This window comes from Calonectris borealis, chromosome 3, assembly GCF_964195595.1.
Source record: "Calonectris borealis chromosome 3, bCalBor7.hap1.2, whole genome shotgun sequence".
NCBI lineage: Eukaryota > Metazoa > Chordata > Aves > Procellariiformes > Procellariidae > Calonectris > Calonectris borealis.
The window spans coordinates 105,119,172-105,137,901 of record NC_134314.1 but is presented as its reverse complement, the minus strand read 5'-3'; the positions used below and the strand labels follow the sequence as shown (position 1 = coordinate 105,137,901).

General features: G+C 37.7%; 1 protein-coding gene across 1 annotated transcript in view; it reads left to right on the top strand.

Annotated features, from left to right (window-relative positions):
• The window catches only part of USH2A (usherin), a 391,128-nt gene that overhangs the window by 25,770 nt on the left and 346,628 nt on the right, over positions 1-18,730 (top strand). Inside the window, exons 4-8 of the mRNA XM_075147080.1 lie at positions 9,103-9,238; positions 10,418-10,481; positions 12,836-13,130; positions 14,413-14,597; positions 17,761-17,982. Coding sequence (XP_075003181.1) covers positions 9,103-9,238; positions 10,418-10,481; positions 12,836-13,130; positions 14,413-14,597; positions 17,761-17,982 — 902 coding nt within the window. The remainder of the gene's footprint in view (positions 1-9,102; positions 9,239-10,417; positions 10,482-12,835; positions 13,131-14,412; positions 14,598-17,760; positions 17,983-18,730) is intronic.

The following is an 18,730-nucleotide window of genomic DNA, read 5'->3' as shown; positions in this document are numbered from 1 at the left end:
AAATGCTCTTTGGCCTGAGAACCAAAGATGTGTGAAAACCATCACATTGAAACCTACATAGATGCCAGGGTTGCAGCTTGCCTCTATCTTCTTGTGCTCTTTTCCTTCAAGCTTGCAGCCAAGTTACTTCAAAGGCTTGAAATAGAGGGGTGGGTGCTAGGTTTGGGTTTGCTCAGAGGTGCAGAGTTCTTATAGCTTAAAAACTTCATTTTTTGCCATGTGAGGGTAGTGTAGGATTTGAATATGGAAACACAGGAATTTAGAAATGTGAATAAAGTCATTTAATAATAGCAGGTAAAATGAATTTTATTATGTGCGTATCTTTTGCATTTGCTATAAGATAATGGGCAAACAATCTAAAAACAGCATTGAAGATTTTAAGTAACTGTAGTGCCTATATAAGGTAGTATTCCTTTTCTCCTGTATTTGGTAAGAAAGAGAAATGCATTTGAAATCGAGACAGGGTTCTAGCTGAAGCAGCACCAAGCTCACTGGCAAACTCATCAGGAAGTTCTTTTACTGGTATAGAAGGTGCCAGTCATGTGTCAAGTGTTATGCAGATAAATTATCTGAGCTGGCTTGTCCTCCTGGATATTATTCTTTAATTTCTACACCTCCTCCCCCACCCCCCTGTCCCTATTAACATGGTTATTAGCATCTTTTTTGGTCTGTTTGAGAACAAGATCCCAGACAAATTCTTCCTGACATATTCTTGTTCTCATATGTTTGCTGCATAAATTCATTATCTCTTGCCAAGCTTTAGATCTGCCAAGTTCCCTCTGTGTTGTCTCAATTTTCATTCCAAATAAAAAAATTAAAATGCAAAGAGCAAAAGACTAAAAGTGAACTCTTTTTATCTTAGGGTTGTAAGCTTTGTCTCTGAGAGGGGGGGAAAATAAAAAAAGAGCACAGGGGATTTTTATGTATGTAAGACATCTGCCCAACCATCCCTAGCAATAATGTCATCACTGCCAAAATGTACTCGCACTACAAAAATGTATGATAGTGCTTATTCCTGAATTATCCATTCAGCTAAGGTTTTAAACTTGGGTTAGGCTGCATGTGGTATGTTGTAAGGAGAGATAAGCAATATAAGACTGTGTGAGCAGGCTGTGCACCAGTGCCGGTGAGTAATGTGTGGAGTAGGAGGTGGTTGCGTGTGGCGTGGAATCCTGACGCATCTGCAGAGGTTAAGCTGTGGAAACTACTGCACCTCTTCATTTTCTAAAGCAGTCGTAAGGTGGCTGACAGATTACCTGAAGACTTGGGAGGAGTAGAGGAATTTTGGGATAAACTGTTTATTTTGTTCCCTGTTTGTATTAATGTTTGAGAAAAACAGTCCTTGGGGGCATGGAATCTGCTCCCACCTGTATTCACTACATTTTTTGTGGTGGTTTTTTTTTTTTTTTTTGGAAAAAAGCTAAATGTATATATAGTAGTTTAAAAAGAAGAAATAAAAATTTGTAGAATAATGCAAAATAAGAATAAGGCAGAACGGGGGGGGCATGAAAAGAGCCTTTGAGATGGGTGTTCAAGCTGTGTAAATTATGCAATTTATTCAGTGAAGGAAGGTGTTGAATTACGGCAGAAAGTTGCCTGCCATTTCTGATGTATCAATTTGGGGGCACATAGACACCCAGTTTTTAAAAAATATGTAAAATGCAGCATTGTGGTTTTTGGTCGCTAGCTCTGCTTAAATCACAGCTGAAAGTAAATTTGGATTCATGCTAATGGTTTCATCCTATTTTTTTCCCCTGAATTCCATTTGTCCACTTTGTGTTGCTTAAGTCCGTATCACTGACCCTTCCTCTTTACAGAAATTCATTTATGAAATATTAAAGCTGTGTGGAAGCCTTTGTAACTGCAGCTTCAGCAAAATTTGCAATTATGCAAGAAAATACCGAAATACGTACCTGTGTGCGTCTCATTTCTTTGATATGCAAAAACGCTTTACTGTATCTTTTATTAACTGTTATGCTTCTGTTTCACACCCGCTTTCACAGAGTAGAGATGTGAACCCACGTGTCCCCCAGTGGTAGAATATACCGTATATCTTTATATGAGCAAGCAAAAAGAGCATATTTAGACAGGTTGAAGGTGAAAAAGATTTTTATGCTCAAGTTTCCGATTAGACCATTATAGCAGCATCACTAATTCCCCTCCTTCCATCTATTGTCTTCCCTCATCTGTTGTCATCAGTGACCACTGTTGATTTGTTGACTCTATTAAAGTATTCAAGGAAGCCACAGGCCTGTCATTTTGGTCATAACCTTAATCTGTTTTCTCACCTTGGGAGAAAACGTGTTAATATACTGTCTGTTTCTATAGAATGAACTCGTTGAAGAAGTTCCTGATGCAACAAATCTGCAATATGTTTAGAAGAAAAAAAGGTTTTCTGAATCTTGGTTATTTTAACAGATAGCAAGCTGTGTTTAGGTACCACTGTTATGAGAACCATTCCAAATTAAGTGATGGTAAGCCATTGTAACAGTACATTGTGTAGTAATTTTTGAGCTGGATGAGTCGCAACTTCTCCTGATTTCTCATAATCTCTGATTCCTCGTTATTTCTGAATGATTAAGCAAATCATTTATGCTAACTTCTGCTTTCATTTACATCTCTGTAAAGCCTGTGTAACTTTATTGATTCTGGAGTTGCTTTAGCTTTTATAGCAACTAAGGGGAGGGGTCATTTTTGCCAGTTTGCTGATCTGGAAAATAAATGGAACTTTTTTTTTTTAAAATACCTTACAGGTAAATTGTATAGCTACCTAATTGCTCTTCATAAAGCACTTTAAAATTCTTCATATTGTGTATCACCTTCTTTATAATAATAAAATTATTTCTATTTCTGAGAAACTTCTTGCTGTGCAAATAGAGCTTATTTAAAGGATAAACTAATACAGACTTGTTTGATTTTTCTTACGGTTTATTTTTTGAGGAGAATTTGCTTGTTTTCTCATATTTGAGAAACAGGCTTTATGTTTTAATTTGTATTTAATTTTTAAATTTACCTTGCATTTGCAGCTAGCTAAATTTGCATTTTTTACTTAAAAAGTAGCTTGCTTTTTTTTGAATTTTAGTTTGCAGATACCTGATATTTGGAAGAATCTTGTTCACTGTCTGGTACATATCATAGATCCCTGAACTGCTTCTTTTTCATCTTATTTGAAAACAGTGGTGTCCATTACATGTACTGGAATGTATTCCATTTCCTAGTATTTGTCTGAAGATGAATTTTTCGTCCTTGTCCTTGTTTTATATGTGTCGGTCATTGCTGCCCCTGCCATCTGAGACTTTCTTTGGTGGTATAAATAGCCTTAAGAGCTGAAGTTACAGTTGAAGTGTTTGCCACCACTAAGTTGGCTGGATAACTAAATAGGCCAGGGTTGGTATCATTTGGCTTGAATGAAAAAAAACAAATTTTTTTTTTCTTTCATTTTTGGTGCCAGAGTTCTCTCTATTGTGGAGCTCCTCATTTATGGCCTGCAAATCTGGGAATAAATCTGTCTGTTTTCTTCATCTGTCTTGCCAGACACTGCGATCTAGTTATTAGAACAATAGATGATGAGAAGAAACTTTAAGATTAAATTGTATTTTATGGTTACTAGAAGCTATGATGAATAAGAGTAAAAGAATGTATATTTAACCAGTAGAAGAGATTAATGTTGTCTTGAAATAACTCCCCTTAATTTATCTGTAATATTTTAATAAATCTTTCCCATGCCATTAAATATTGGGGTAGGAAAGATAACCTAAAGGGAAAGATTGTACTTAATAATAAAACAGGTATGTCTTTGAAACGTGATAATTATAAAATCTAAAACATTTGGGGAAGAGACTACGGCATCTGTTGGTTGTATGTCATTTAGTGCAGTGGAGTTTTGATCTCTGGTTAGTGATCTTGAGCTCTGCTATGATATATTTAGGTATTCTTTATTATTTTTTAATGGAACATGAAGGATTCTTTTCCATGTCTCTCCTTCCTATCTTATTTATTAGAAATAATTTTGCACAAGGTATGTGGGTAGTATTAATATTGGGACTTATTTTTAATGGAAAAATCTTACTGATGCAAAAAGATCATAGCGTCCGCTGAAGAACAGTTCGCTTACTTAACTTCATTTATTTTGGCTGAAATGATGCAATTCAGTTCTACATGGAAGAGACTAAAATTGTCTCAGTTGCCTTTATATGTATGTAACAGGACGTTTTGATGAGAGGATGATTAATGTGTGTGAAGAAAAAGTGTATATGTTGCTTAAATGTGCCAGATACCACACATGAATGTTACGATGTAATATATATGTGTGTAATTACCTGAAAGCCAAAACTTTGTAGATTGGGGTCTCAGAATTCCCCCAAATTGGCTTTGGCTGGGAAGGTGCCATTGTAGCTCAAAAAAGGGAAATCAATATAACTGTACCCAAAATGTGTTCTGCTTCTGCGTTAATGAAGAGGAATATTAGGCTTTTTTTGAAAAGCATATTGATAATTTTTATGGAAATACTAAATATTTTTATTATACCTGTTATACTGTTTATTTATACCTGTTATACTATTTATTTATTTATACATTTGTTATACCATTATTCATTATACCTGTAGATAACACCATAGTTCAAGGCTTAAAAAAGAAAAAGAGAGAGAGAGAAAGAAAAACCCATGGTATTCTTGAATCAATCTATACAGTGGGTGCCTTTGGGGGAAGTACAAGTTTTTGCATTCAAGGAGCAGCTGTACAAAATCATGCAAAAGAAATCCATGGAAAGCTACTAAATGTATAGAAACCATGGCTGGCTGATTAAGTCTCTGAGCTGCTGGTGGTTTGAGGTTCAAAGAGTATTCAGGAGCAGCATCATACGTGCTTACCATGCTTCTATATGTTCCCCTGCTTCTGCTTTTTGCAATAGTTAGTCCCTCAGTCTTCGCCAGTACAACTGCTCTGAAGTGCAGGATTTGGTTGTGATGCTTCGTTTTTGGCACACGGGTTACTGCAATATAGTGGCAGTTTCTGTTAGCAGTTAAGATATGAAAATACCGGCCTTTGTTTACATGACAGCTCTGCCTGATCCAAACCAAGTGGCAAAATTCATGTTAAATTTCATTATTATGTTTTCATGGGTGGGGTCTGAGTAGCACAGATCTTTAAGTGAGAAAATAAACAGTTGTAATGCCTTTTCTGTCCCTATCTCATTTTATAAGCGGTAGCTTGTCCTTCAGCGTGTCCTCGTTCATTCTGCACTACAGTGACCTACCCCTATAGGGTAGAGAATTTTTCCTAGGTAGGAAGTGGTTGGATTTGGTATTGCTGGCTCTGATGGGCAATGTGCTTGTGACGGAGGACCGTAAGAGCTTCATTCGGGATGCACTGAAGGAACTTGCCTATCAGGTCATTGGCCAAGCACCTCTCATCTTTGAAACTCTTCTGGATCATAACAAGAATGCTATTAGAGGAGAGATTGTGGGTATCTTTCACCATCTCATTCACCATCAAATGGATTTTCCATTGCTTGGAATTGGTATTAGGCTCTGCACTGGCAGAGGCTAATGTAGTTGCAGAGTGAATTTATCTTAGTAACTAATCCTTGCCACCTCCCTGTGAGGTGATTTGCTAAGTATTTGACAGATGGGGAAGCACGGGAGGGAGAGATGGCTTCAGAGCTGGGATTAGAGCGCTGATGTCCCAGGCTTCTGGTCCTGCGCTCTGCACAACCACGAGGCCAGCCTTTCCTGCCCGTCTCCTGTTGCTCTCTTGGGGCAAATTCCTATAGAACGTTATTAATAAAGACAACAGGGGAATAATCCTATTGTCCTAGTCAGGAGTGAAATTCATCTTTTATTTCTGTGGTATTGTATGCAATTTAGTGCTAACGGTCAGGAGACCTTAAATAACCACATCAAACAGCCGATTCGGTGCCAGCCTTCCTTCTTATTTAGCTTCGTCTAAACTGACACCAAACTTTGAGACATTCCTCTCCTCCCACGGTGGAGAGCTGCTGGGATTTTTTTATACCACACATGGTTTCCCTCCTACATTTTCCTCCCATGTCAGATATTCATACCCCCTTTAATAACCAGCAGGGGGATCATTACATTGAGCTACTGCCAAATGCATAATGACTGCTGCCTTTGCCTTACACAGTCACTGCTCTACTGATATCCAATTCAGCATTGTAAAGTGCTTAGGGCTACCTTGGGGATGTGCTATATTAAACCCAACTATTCTAAATCCTATTTAATACGAAGAGATTGGTGGGGGGGAGGGGGGGAGGAAGATTTCAAATTGTTGTTAGTCACCTATTTTCAACAAGTAAAAATACCTGGTCATTTAGGGCCCAATTCTGTCACTCTTAGGTCATAAATAGTCCCACTGATTTTAGTAGGGGTGCACGAAGGCGAGCACTCTGCTTACCGCTGGGGGAGGCAGAATCGGGTCCTATAGAAGCTGCGGCTGAGACGGTAAGTTTGCAAGATGCTGATGGGGGTGAGCGCGCCCATTTCTGAATTCCACTTACAAATGTTTTGCAGTGAAAACAGGAAAGCGGAAACATGCTTCACATCTGAACTAAAAATAAAGGTACTCTTAAACTTGTAAAAGACAACATTTTTATTTGAATGATATGACAGAGCTGCCACAGGAGTGTTACCTGCTATAAAGAAAGCTTAAGAATTATTACCTTTATTAGACCAGTGACACTGAGCTTTAGCCATACATTTCTAACTTCTGTCCCTCTACAGAGACAATTTTCTTTTCTTAAATAAACTGTCATGCTAGTGTTAATATATTGTTGGCTCCCTCATACTCTGAGAATACTGCTGATATAAAACATGTATATGTTAGATTGGTAATAGTATCTTTAGTGTAGCTGACTAGAACAAATGTGTTTCCCTCATGGCTGTGCTAATGTGATAAAGGAAAATTGGCTGTTCATCAGCTTTTGGCTGGGTAAAGACAGTAGAGATGGAACCACATTCTTTTTTATGCATTAATACCACTGAGAACTTTTCACTAGTTATATTTCATGTGCGGGCATGTTGTGCAAAGATGTTGTAAAACATGAGATAATGCTACAAATAACAAAGTAGAAAAGCCTGTATCTTTTATGATGATAACAGTCAAACACCAAATGACAGTAACAGGCTGTAAAAAATGTGATGCAGAAAAAAAATGCAATGTAACCACCATATACACATATACTTAGGCCCTTGCAAATAGGGCATCAGATGTTATAGAGAGCTTTGAATTAAAATTAAACAAACTGTTGTATTTAGGTCATCGATGTGTCAACACAAAAGATAATTTAAAATGGAGAGATGTATTTTGAGTGGTGAAACTCATATGCAATAACTTTTTGAACAAATCTCAAGGCTTAGTAATTATGATAATAGCCTTCAAATTTCCATCAGTGGAAGGGCAATAAATATTCCTGTCTAAATTTGGGAAATATTGACTGAATCTGGAAATGGCAATAAAGCTCAGCATGCATCTGTATGTTTGAAAGTGCAGTTTAAGGAGAAAAATTCATCTGTACGATTTTGTGTGAAGCCTAAATAAAAAATCCAAACAAAAATCTCCATCTCATTTCTATTTTCTTTCTTAAAATACTCATAGACTCATGTTGCCTGGGGCACTAATGCTGATCATCTGAGCTCAGATTTATAGATAATTGTGTCTGTTTATCTTGGTCTGAAATTTGAAAGACTTTATTGGTGGAATAGCATTGTGAGTGCTTATATTGTGGTTTTCAAACTGATATTTTTTCAGGTTCTGGCTTTCCTCTTGGCAACAAATTATTCTGGCTTGTAAACCTTCTGTTTGTCCTCACATATATATTGTTCTTATGGAAGCAATTATTCGAGGTTTATTTTGTTTTGATTAGCATGGGTATCAAGACAGGCTAAAGCACTCTAGTTTTATTCGGCCTCTGTAGACACGATTCACCAGGCATCCATATCTGCAAAATGGAAATAACAGTCTGTAAATTGGCAACAACAAAACGATGTTTCAAAATCTGAAGGCTACCAAGCTCTAATGTGAAACAAGCCTTATGCAAGCTAAATATTGCTAAAAATCAAGTAATTTCAGTTTTGCAAATAAATCATTTTCTGAAATAAATAAAATTAAATTTATTATGTAAACAATTTGACAGAGTTCAAAATTTTTGAGTAAGTTGAACTTAGTTTCTATAATTAACTTAATGGGAAGCTGACCATAGCCACGATACCTCCAGTTTTCATTTTGTATGTGCCTGTAGTTTTTTAATGAGTATTGAATTTCATAAGATATAAGGCTGAAAGGCAGTCCCATATTATTAAACTTTTCTAATTTTATGTAACTTAAACATGAGGATTTTTAATGCAAAAAAGTACTTTGTAAAAGCTCAGCATCTTGTGACTTTGTGGAGCTGGGAGACTGCCATAAAGTATTTCTATGAACTTAGCTCAAATTTAAAATGAATTGGCAGGGAAGGGAACACTTGCAGAAAACAGTACCCCGGGGTGCTGGCTGAGTGCATATTCCTAGCTAAGGGTTCCCTTGATGTAAGGGAACTACCCACTGGGTGAAAAGCAGATGTAGCCGGTTCCTATACCGTTCCCTTCAGCCCTTGTAGAAAGAAGCATGCTGGGGTTCGGGAGGCACTTTGGAGGGGTGTTACAGGCCTGCCTGAAACGTGCTGCATCTGGTTATCCTGAGTATGGTAGATAGCCCCTCGGGGCCCGTATGAGCTGATGTGTACGAGAAGAGTCTGACAGCTGTAACATGTGCCCATGGCCTGAAGTGGTGCAGTAGCTGTAACCAGCCTCGTACCTTGTGAAACAGACCCTTCTTTTCCTCTCTTCCCCCTCCCCGCCAGATCACTCTACCATAGATTCTTCTTTGATTTAACCACTGTAGAAATGTTATACTCTGTGCATCTGAGGGATGATCTTATTAACTGGATTGCTAATGGATGGACGGAAAAGAGGTACCTACTTTCAGTAGGCACCAAAAATAAAGAGACGTGGCAACTAGGTCGAAGTAATGTTAACGGTTAATCAGTGGTAGATGCAACATATTGGAGATTGCATAATGAAGCATGTGTTCACATTGATTCTATAGGTGCATCACAGCAGAATTAGTTTCTTCTTCAATGGCTGGGAAGATGACAACACACCTTTTGATTCAAGGATTCTTGTGGGAACAGTTGCAGATAGTGATGCTGATGGTACACTGCAAATTGGACAAAGTTTCACAGGTAAATCTTGTAGTAGTTTAGTGGAATGAACTGGAACATTGAAATAAGATGTGCACGATGTGGTTAAAAAACTTGTGTGAGTCATTTTAAGTTATCTATATGCTGAGAAGTAATATCTTCCTGCAGGGGAAAATTCCTATTGTACAATTAGCTTTCTCAAAAAGATTGGCTGAAAGATAGAAGTTTGGTAGGTGATCCTGTAGGTTCATAATTTATTCTGTGTGTTACTGCACATAGGTAGGTTTTCCTGCATTCTCCATAACGTAGGTCTGTAAAGTGACACATTCCGTTAATTTACAATCATAGTTCTTCTGTGTAAATATATGAAACTATTTCAGAATGGGATTGTGCGTGGCCACTAGACTACACTCCTCGCCAGAGTCAGGAATAGAGCTGAAAATTTCTGGCTGTTCATGTTCTTCAGTTCTATCAATACTCACGTAAACCACTAGCAGAATGAGAACCCCTCAGGCCCTCGTAATGCCTGATAGTGTTACTCTTCATCTACATCTAGAATTTTATATGTACTACAGCATGACATGATTGTTGCAGAACAGCTGGGGGATGTTTTGTTGCTCTCCACAAATTCTTGGCTCTGCAGATGGAAGAACAATGACTATTGCTTTTCAGGAACATGCAGAATTTGAAGCTGCCTCCTAAATATATGTCACTTAAACAACTTTATTGTGCTCTTGAGCAAGAAAGTCATTCAGTGCCCCGTTTCTTAAAGCTTGTATTTGGAAATGTGTTTTGTTGTGATTTTGATTCTGAATACTGGATAACTAGTAAATGCATAAAAGAAAGGAATATTTTTAAATGCTTTTTATCTTTATTGTATAAATTGATAGGTACAGTTGTACCTACTGTATCTCTTCTCTAATTAGAGGTGGCACATGGACTGGCTCATTACTTCTGTCTAATGAGCCGATCCTTGTGCCACCTCTCTAATCAGAAAAGAGATAGGTACAAAATGTTCTTATAAAGTTGTTATAAATCATTCTTTTTTACCAAAAAAATTAAGTCACTGCCCTCTATAGTTTTGTCCAGGTCCAAGATGGTTTCATTCAGGAGGGGTAATTGTGCAAGAGAGATCTCCAAGTACTGAATTAAAGGTGCTCTCATGCAGTGCAAAGCTGCCTTCTGCTCAATAGGTTACTTATTTGTAGTATATTTTCTTAGGTTTAGAGCAATTTGTTGGAAGAATGCAAGATTTTCGGTTTTACCCAGTGGCACTTACAAACAGGTAAAGAACCTTTTTTTTTTTGTAAAAAAAAAAAAAAAAATAGGAGTGTGGTAAGAAGAAAGAACAGATAACAATATGCTTATTTCCCAAAGTATAGTGCTTTTCTGATGTCTCCTTTAGATGATTGCTTATAATCATGTAGTTTACTGAACCTTATTTCAAAGATGACTTTTAATCTAAAAAATCTTGAATTAAAATAAATTCAACAACTTAATGTGTTTTGCTTTTGAACTGTTGCTTAAATATAGCTAGTTTATGTAGTAGTATATGTAGTATATATGTAGTGAAACTCAACACTCAAAAATAAATGTGTGCTTTCCTTGTTATTGTTGTTCCTGTTACAACCTGACTTGGTAAGTGTTCTTGCAGAGAGTAGATCCAGTTGCTAGATTTCAATGCTTATAAACTATTAAGGTGTTATCAACTCATCATAATTCTGACATAATAGTGTGTGCTGATAAGCTTAGTCCTGCTGGATGAGACTTGCCAAGCTTTCCCAGATCTCCATGTGAACTGCGGGGCGAGGAAGAGAGCATAGCTGGCCAATCCAGTTTAGACCACTTTAATGCTAGTGATCCAAGTGAAGAGGACAGGCACTCCAACTGGTCAACACGCGGGCTTTGTGGCTGTGAGCTTGACTCCTGGGCTTAGCAGTTCCTTTCCTCTGGTTTCAGCTTCCCCATGGAATCAGATGTCCATGTCGGGTGCTCCCCCCACTCCCTCACCCCCCCCACCCCGAGGTGCTGTTCTCTTAACTGTTCATTGCTTTCTCTATTAGATTGTCACCATAAGCTGCCAATGACTTTGCTAGCTCAGCCCACATAGCCCTGGGCAATTGCTTTAACTTCCTCCATCCCTGAGGCCAAATTACAGTTGCCACTGCAATTTCTGTTGCCCTCCAGCCTCTCTTCCTAGCGCATTACAAAGAAACGTTAGCTTTAATCCAGCTCATGCTGGATTAATCTAGTCAATTCAAGCTGGCCAGAAGTAGTCAGGTCCTGTTTGTCTGGGTGGTGCTTCTAGGTAGGCTACACGCAATGACATTCGTGACTGCAGACCTTAAGGCTACTTAATGATAGTCTTTCAATAAGATGTAGGGCAGTTTCCTAGGAGCTCAGCTGTCTGCAGGACATTACAATGAACTGAGCTCCTGTGTATTTGAAGTATTAATATGAATCTGAATTCCAAGTTATATGAAAATCCTGTGGTTGTATTCTTTCAAAGCAAGGCTTGTCAAATTTAAGTCAGTGAAATGAATAAAGTTTAAAAATTGAAATATAAGGTATTTGACAAGGTGTTGCGACCTACTGATGTCTCTGTAGATGTAGTTTTATATCCACAAATAACTTGGTCCAAAATGTTTGTCTGGGATAAACTGCAAAGGAAAGTCTTGTCTGCATATCAATTAATTTAAGTCTATGGCTAACTAAAAGGTCCTGTAACTTTGGGTTCTGTGGAATTTGTAGTGGCAACTAGCAAACATTTATTTGCTTAATAAGTATACAAATATATATATGTTCTTAATGATAAAGTAGGAAAATGGGAAAAGTAACAGGTTTTTAATTTAAAAATTCAGTATCTTCTAGGCTCGCAAGATCCTTCTTTTACACCCCAGATGAGCAGATAAAGGTTTAGGTAACCTGCCTGTGTTGGTCATATATCTATCTGCTTGCCTACCTACCTATCTATGTATCTATTTCAGTTGCTGATGTCAGAGGGAACTAAAGTGACTCAATGGCTTTGACATGGGCTGTAAGAAGCAACTAGAGTGATCACAGACTAAAAAGTGGGCATTTGTATTAAAGTTAGTTAAAAGTGAAAATATTTCTATCCAGGTTTTCTAAGGTGCAATGTGATATTGCTCAAGCTGGTCTTTTTGGAGGATTTGAGTGCAAACATTCAACTCATCTGTAGTTACAGGCAATATGCCAATGCTATGGAACACTTAAGAACAGTGTCCAGATCACTGATTGGAGTCGGACATGATGCCGTAATAAAATGTTAAGAGTTCTTCCTGCTTTTAGGGCTGGATTCATCCTACCTAGCTTTAGACACCCCAACAAGGAGCTCATTTCCCTTGGCTCCATATATGTCTGTGGAGCAATGAAGGCAACTCCAGAGCGCTTCCTCACAGACACCTTCTGAAGGTGCCTGCTGCTTACCATTGATTACGTGGGGACCCTGGGTGGCCTGATTCCTAGCTGATTGCCCCATTTCTGTGAGATGAAACCAGGCCTTTAGGGGTTCTACTATAATCTAAGTTGAATTTTGTTTAATCTATCAGCCTAGAGGCACAAAGTGGCACTTTTCCTTTTTTATCATGTATGTAATTACATTTTTATATGCTGTGACAGAGACATTTTGGAAGTATTCTCTGGAAAATTTCCTCATCTGCATACCCAGTCTGAGTGCCGCTGTCCTGGAAGTCACCCCCGGGTACACCCGTTGATACAGAGGTACTGCATCCCTAATGGTGCAGATGATACCACTAACGACAGAGTGCTGAGGTTGGATGCAGAAGCTCATCCCCTGTATTACATCAATGATGATGATATTGGGACCACCTGGATTTCATCTGTGTTTGCTAATACTGCAGGTCTGGATCGTGGTGTTTCTATCACCATAGATTTACAAAATGGACAGTATCAGGTAATGAGAAGATTACATTTGCTATATAAATCAAAACTAGGGGAAGATTTTTGTAGACATTTCGTTACAATTTTGAGGAAATTCAAACCTTTATGCTTGAAGGCATTATAGGGGACCAGGCAGAATACTTCCTTTATCGGCGTGAAACAATGCAAGAGGCAACAGAATGCATTATGGTTGTTGTCATTCTCTTTTGATGTGCCTTGGCCATTGTAACAAGCAGTACTCTAGAATAGGTATACCAGAGTAGATATCCTGTGTGAAGACACCAATATTTATAAATTGGTTGCTCCCTTTTAACTCCACTTTTGTAAGTTTCAACTTCAACTTTAATTTCTAGTAAAACTTGAGGTGCTTCTTTTATACCTTCTGGTAGAAAGCTGACTGCAGTCAAATGGAATTTAACATGTCTGCGGCATGCTGACATATCAGAGGGGATTTCAGTTTTGTACATGTTCTGGAGGTGGTAGTTTAGCCTCCTGCGGAATGTGGAAGGAGAATACGATAAGCAGGCAAGGTTACTGAAGAGGCCAGATTGCACCTAACACTTCACTACGCTGTTGAAGAGTGTTAGGATTTCTTGGAAGGAGGGACATATCAGTAGTGGGGCTACATTCACAATAGGAGCTCTACCAAATTTCCGTGTATTCTTGCTAGCTTATCTTTTTTGCTTTTTTGTCATTAATGCAGAGAAGGGGAAGAATATGATGACAGGTTTTGGCTGCATAAGTAAGAATTAGTCCTTTAGTTAAGCCAAGTCTTAGAACTTTACTTTTATTTGACACATACACATTTCTGCATAAGCAGTATGCTGGGTGAAGTGCTCTTTAATGCAACACAGGGTATATTTGATGAAATTCCAAGCTAAAAATAGGGAGATTCCTTAAAAAAAAAAAAAATTACCTGTTATCAGACAACTCATCAAATATTTGGCAACATAAAGCTATGCCCTTCATTTTTGCCAAAATCATATTACTGTAACAAATCATGGACTTGACTTTGTAGTGCAATTTCAAATAGTCTTCAAGAAAAGGTGGAGTTTGATGCAACAGTTCAGTTGTTGTGTAATAATGTCTGAGAGATCAAAGAGCTTGTTTAACAAAAAGGGTTATCTTTGTTTTTAATTGGGAATATCTGGACTGAAATACTGGTTCTTTTCTATCTGTGAGTGGTAAAGCAGACTATATTGTCACATTGAAAAAAAAAGTTTATATTCTCATTGTGTTACAGCTTTACAACTTAGCCATTAATATAAGTTTATAAATTTGTTATCTTCTTGTAGGTGTTCTATATTATACTGCAGTTCTTTAGCCCACACCCTGAAGCAATAAGAATTGAAAGAAAAAAAAGAGATGAACTAAACTGGGAAGACTGGCAGTATTTTGCTAAAAATTGCAGTATTTTTGGAATGGTTAACAATGGATCTCTGGAAAAACCAGACTCTGTCAACTGTCTCCAGCTTCCTAGGTATGAGTGGGTATTATCTGCATAATACAGATGCTTTGAACAGGTAACATCCTGACACAATTCATTTCTATGTCCCAATGAGATAGATTCTTTTAATTTGGTATACTCATTTATTATGGGCTGCTGAGTATATAAAAGATCCCAGATCTGACCTTTCAATTGAAGATTGCCAAAAGGTCATCTGTCATTTTTATCAGATTTCAGACATTGAGGAATGTGATACAGTTGATTCCTCTGTTATTTTTGAGCTAGACTTTTGAAATTTTACATGCTTGTGTTTGAGGGGCTATTGTCAGTAGAATTACAGAACATTGAGATGGAGAGTGGAGGAAGGAACTGATATAACAGATTGTTTTAAACAATCTAGTGAATGTGAAAGTATTCTTTATGATCTCTGAGAGTGCAACTTGGTCTGAAGCTTAGAAAAGAGGCCAAACTTAAGTACAAAAGCCAATCATTCAGCCTTACTACTAATCATGCAGAACATACAAGAAATGGGTTAAAAGTCTTGAAGCTTTCTAATCTTTCTAAGCAAGAACCAAAATAAAACTGGGGCAGGAGCGAGAAGGATCATTACCTTTTAGAAACATGTTGCAAGTCTTTTTACTAGACAGTTAGCATGTGCAAATTTAAAAATGTATAATACATACAATATACATTTCATAAATATAGCATATAACATATATTATGTATAGTTACTATATATATTATAATTTTACACACACAAACGTGCACGTATGTACATATATATATATATATATATATGTGTATATTTTTGAATCTATACCACTACTTATGTTCAAATGCACCATCTCTTGCCTGATTTGAGATGCCAGTCAGTATTAGGCTTGTTTAGTACTTGGCTGGAAATCAGTCAGAAAATACAGTACCATATGCTGTAGGCATTTTGCTTTTTTTATTGTTTCACTTTTGCTACCTTCCTAAGACTTTTCAAACGTCAGCATCTTTGCCTGTTCTCCAGGAGTTCAGTATTCTGAGGAGAGGAGCATAAGGTCATCTGAGTTACACCAGTTTTCAGCAAAAGACTTTGAGCTTTATTGCTGATCCTTGGAGCAGAGGGTAGAGGAGAAGGGAAATCTCTTAAGTAAGCCAAACATTTTTGGATAAATAACTCAAATGAGGTGTAATGCCCTTTTCAACCCAGAAATATGATTTGTATATGTATTCTTTTCTAAAAAGAACCGAGGAGTTAAGTATGAACTGTTTCCATAAATGTTTTGTAAGTAGTACTGTTTTTCCCCTTCGATTACGACGTAAATGGTGATAGGAAGTGATACGAATGAATGATTTTGGGTACAGCTGATGTACAGAAAGCTTTGTTTAAAAGATAAGAAATATACCCTGTAATGGTGAGTATTCCGCTTACTCAAAGAGAAGTTACTGTTGGAACAATGCTTCAAATTTGTGTCAGCAGTCTAGCAGAGCTCCCTGCCGAGACTTTTATAGGAGGGGAAGGTGATTTTATTGTAGAACAAACCCTCTCTCTCTCTCTCTCTCTCTCTCTCTCTCTCTCTCTCTCTCACCCACATACTTGTAAGTGCCAAGATGTGTCCAAATTGTCTGTTGTCCAGGATTTAGACACCAGTGTGCTTGTATCCTGGTGGCCTAGCCAGGACTCCTTGGGTTGACATGGAAGGCAAGTGACCTTGGCTTTGAAATCCTTACCGTGGCTTGAGGGTTCTTGGTTTGGTGACCACATGCTAGTACTGAACGGACTGTTTTGTGTCCTTTAGGAGATGAAAGTGATTAAGGTTTTTGTTTCTCCATCTTGTACCACCTCTGTAAGTTAGGAGTTCCTCACTGTCCTTTATCCCCCCATCAGAGGCTTGAGTCTTTGCTTAGTCTGAATATTGGCTGACCCTTGTTTAAGGATCTCCTTTGTTTTCCTGGTTTCCTGAGAAGCTGCATGTAGATGCCCCAAGATCTTGATGACCTGCTTATCTAGGCACCATCAACCTTACAGTCCTTCTGCTGTTCCTTCTGGTGCTTCCATACCAAGGTGGTGGTATTCATCTGCCATTTGTACCCATTTTAACATTTCCGTTACAGCTCTATATGTCATGGAAGAAAAATACTTTATTTAACTTTCTGCGGAGGGGGAGAGAGGACAATGTCCCCCAGAGAAACATATGGATATATTCCGCTGAGATTTTGCTGAAGCACTGACCTGGATAGGGGCACAGTAAACTCAAAGATCCTTCATGAAGACAAAGGAGTATGACTCAGCAGACCTAGTCTGACTACGAATCTCATCTTTCAAAAGCTCAGAGATATTTTGAAGTGATGAGAATTACATTTTTTGCATGTTGCCAGGTGATACTGTGGGATACCTATTTCTAATGAGCCCATGTAGGTGTGCAGATAAGCAGGCATTCTTGCCTACTCATAGCTAAACTCCGCCTAGTAAATATACCAACACGAGAGATGTTTCATACCAAATTGTGCAAACATGCAGTTTATATATACTTTTTTACTCAGCCTTTGCTTGAATTCTCGGGACTGTCCTTCCCCTTCTTGGGCTTAAATATACAGTTTTACTCTCAATCCTGCTGCATTCCATTAAATTCTCTTGCACTTCACTCACTGGAAGGTGGCGTGTGTTTCTAACTCTGCTCACTCATCGAATGAGATGATACAGTCCAGTGACTCTGGAATTCAAAATATAATTGTTTCTGTATGGTTTTTACATGTGTTTAGCAGGTATATAATTAACAATATGGGCATGTTAATTATCATGTTAGTCATCTGAATGATTTTCTTATGTAGTTCAAGCATAGTTCATGTTTCCCAAAGACATTGTGTTAAACTTTTTGAAAACTTAGTGCAGATGACACAGTATCACTCACACTTTATTCACATTTTGAAGTTGCCCTTTAGAGGCTTTACTTTTAACTGGAAACTTAGGGTCTGGAGAAGAGCATGGCGGTTTGGGGAAAACCAGACATATGGAGGACATTTCTTTTCTCCTACTTGAATTCTAGTGACTGGGAATCCACTGACTTAAGAATTTTCCCCAGAAACCACAAAAAACCTACGTACAGTTAAGTGGAGACCCCTCTGAGGAAAAGGATATTAGGAGATAGCATCTGTAAAATATGTGATATTTTGATTTTTTCATTTGTCGTCTTCTCTATTTAAACAGCTTTACACCATATTCCCGTGGTAATCTAACTTTTAGTGTTCTTACCCCGGAACCAAATCACCGGCCTGGTTACAATGATTTTTACAATACTCCATCTCTCCAAGAATTTGTAAAAGCTACACAAGTGAGGATTCATCTCCGTGGCCAGTATCATACTAATAAGCCTTGGGTAAATTTTAGGCATAGATACTATGGAGTTAATGAAGTTACCGTCAGCGGAAGGTAGGTCTTACAGAACTCTTCCCCCACCCATCACTGCCTCTGACTATTGTAGCTGTGCAAGGTATATAATGACCTGCCTAAAATTTAATGAAGTTGTACTGCTTTTACCTTTATGAATGAGAAGGGAATTTGGTCTGAAGCAGTGCATCAAGTCTGAAATGATTGGCGTACTGTTTTTTTAAAACATTTGCTCACATGTTATTTTAAAATTAATTATACTTATTACACAAATCTGTCAAAAGTAGTCCTTTCCTTGGAATTACCAATGCCTCTAAGCAAAGGCTTATGATTGAAACCATGGTTTGCGCTTTACTTCAGTAGCTCTTCCAAGTTTCATTATAGATTCCCAGACATAACAATTTTAACAGTCTTAATGCAGAGCTCATTCTTTGTTTTAGCTGTAGTTTTCCTTTTAAAACTGGGCAGCTGTCAGTAAAAGTGTTACATTATCTGTGACTGACAACTTTATTGTATATGATAAGTGCGCTGTCTTATGAAAGGACTAATTATGCCCTGTAAATAATATGCAAATTTGGCAATGAAATAGTTTCCAAGCAGCATATGGTGCAGATTTTTGTTAATAAGTATTACTTCTGAAATTATTTTGGTAATTCTCATTTTGAGAGAAAGCACCCCATTAGAGGTCACGTTTACCTTAAAATTTTCTACACTACTAATATGTTTTGACTATTGGTTTAGATGTGTTATGATAATGCTTTTACTAAAACAGCTACAACCTTGGTGACTA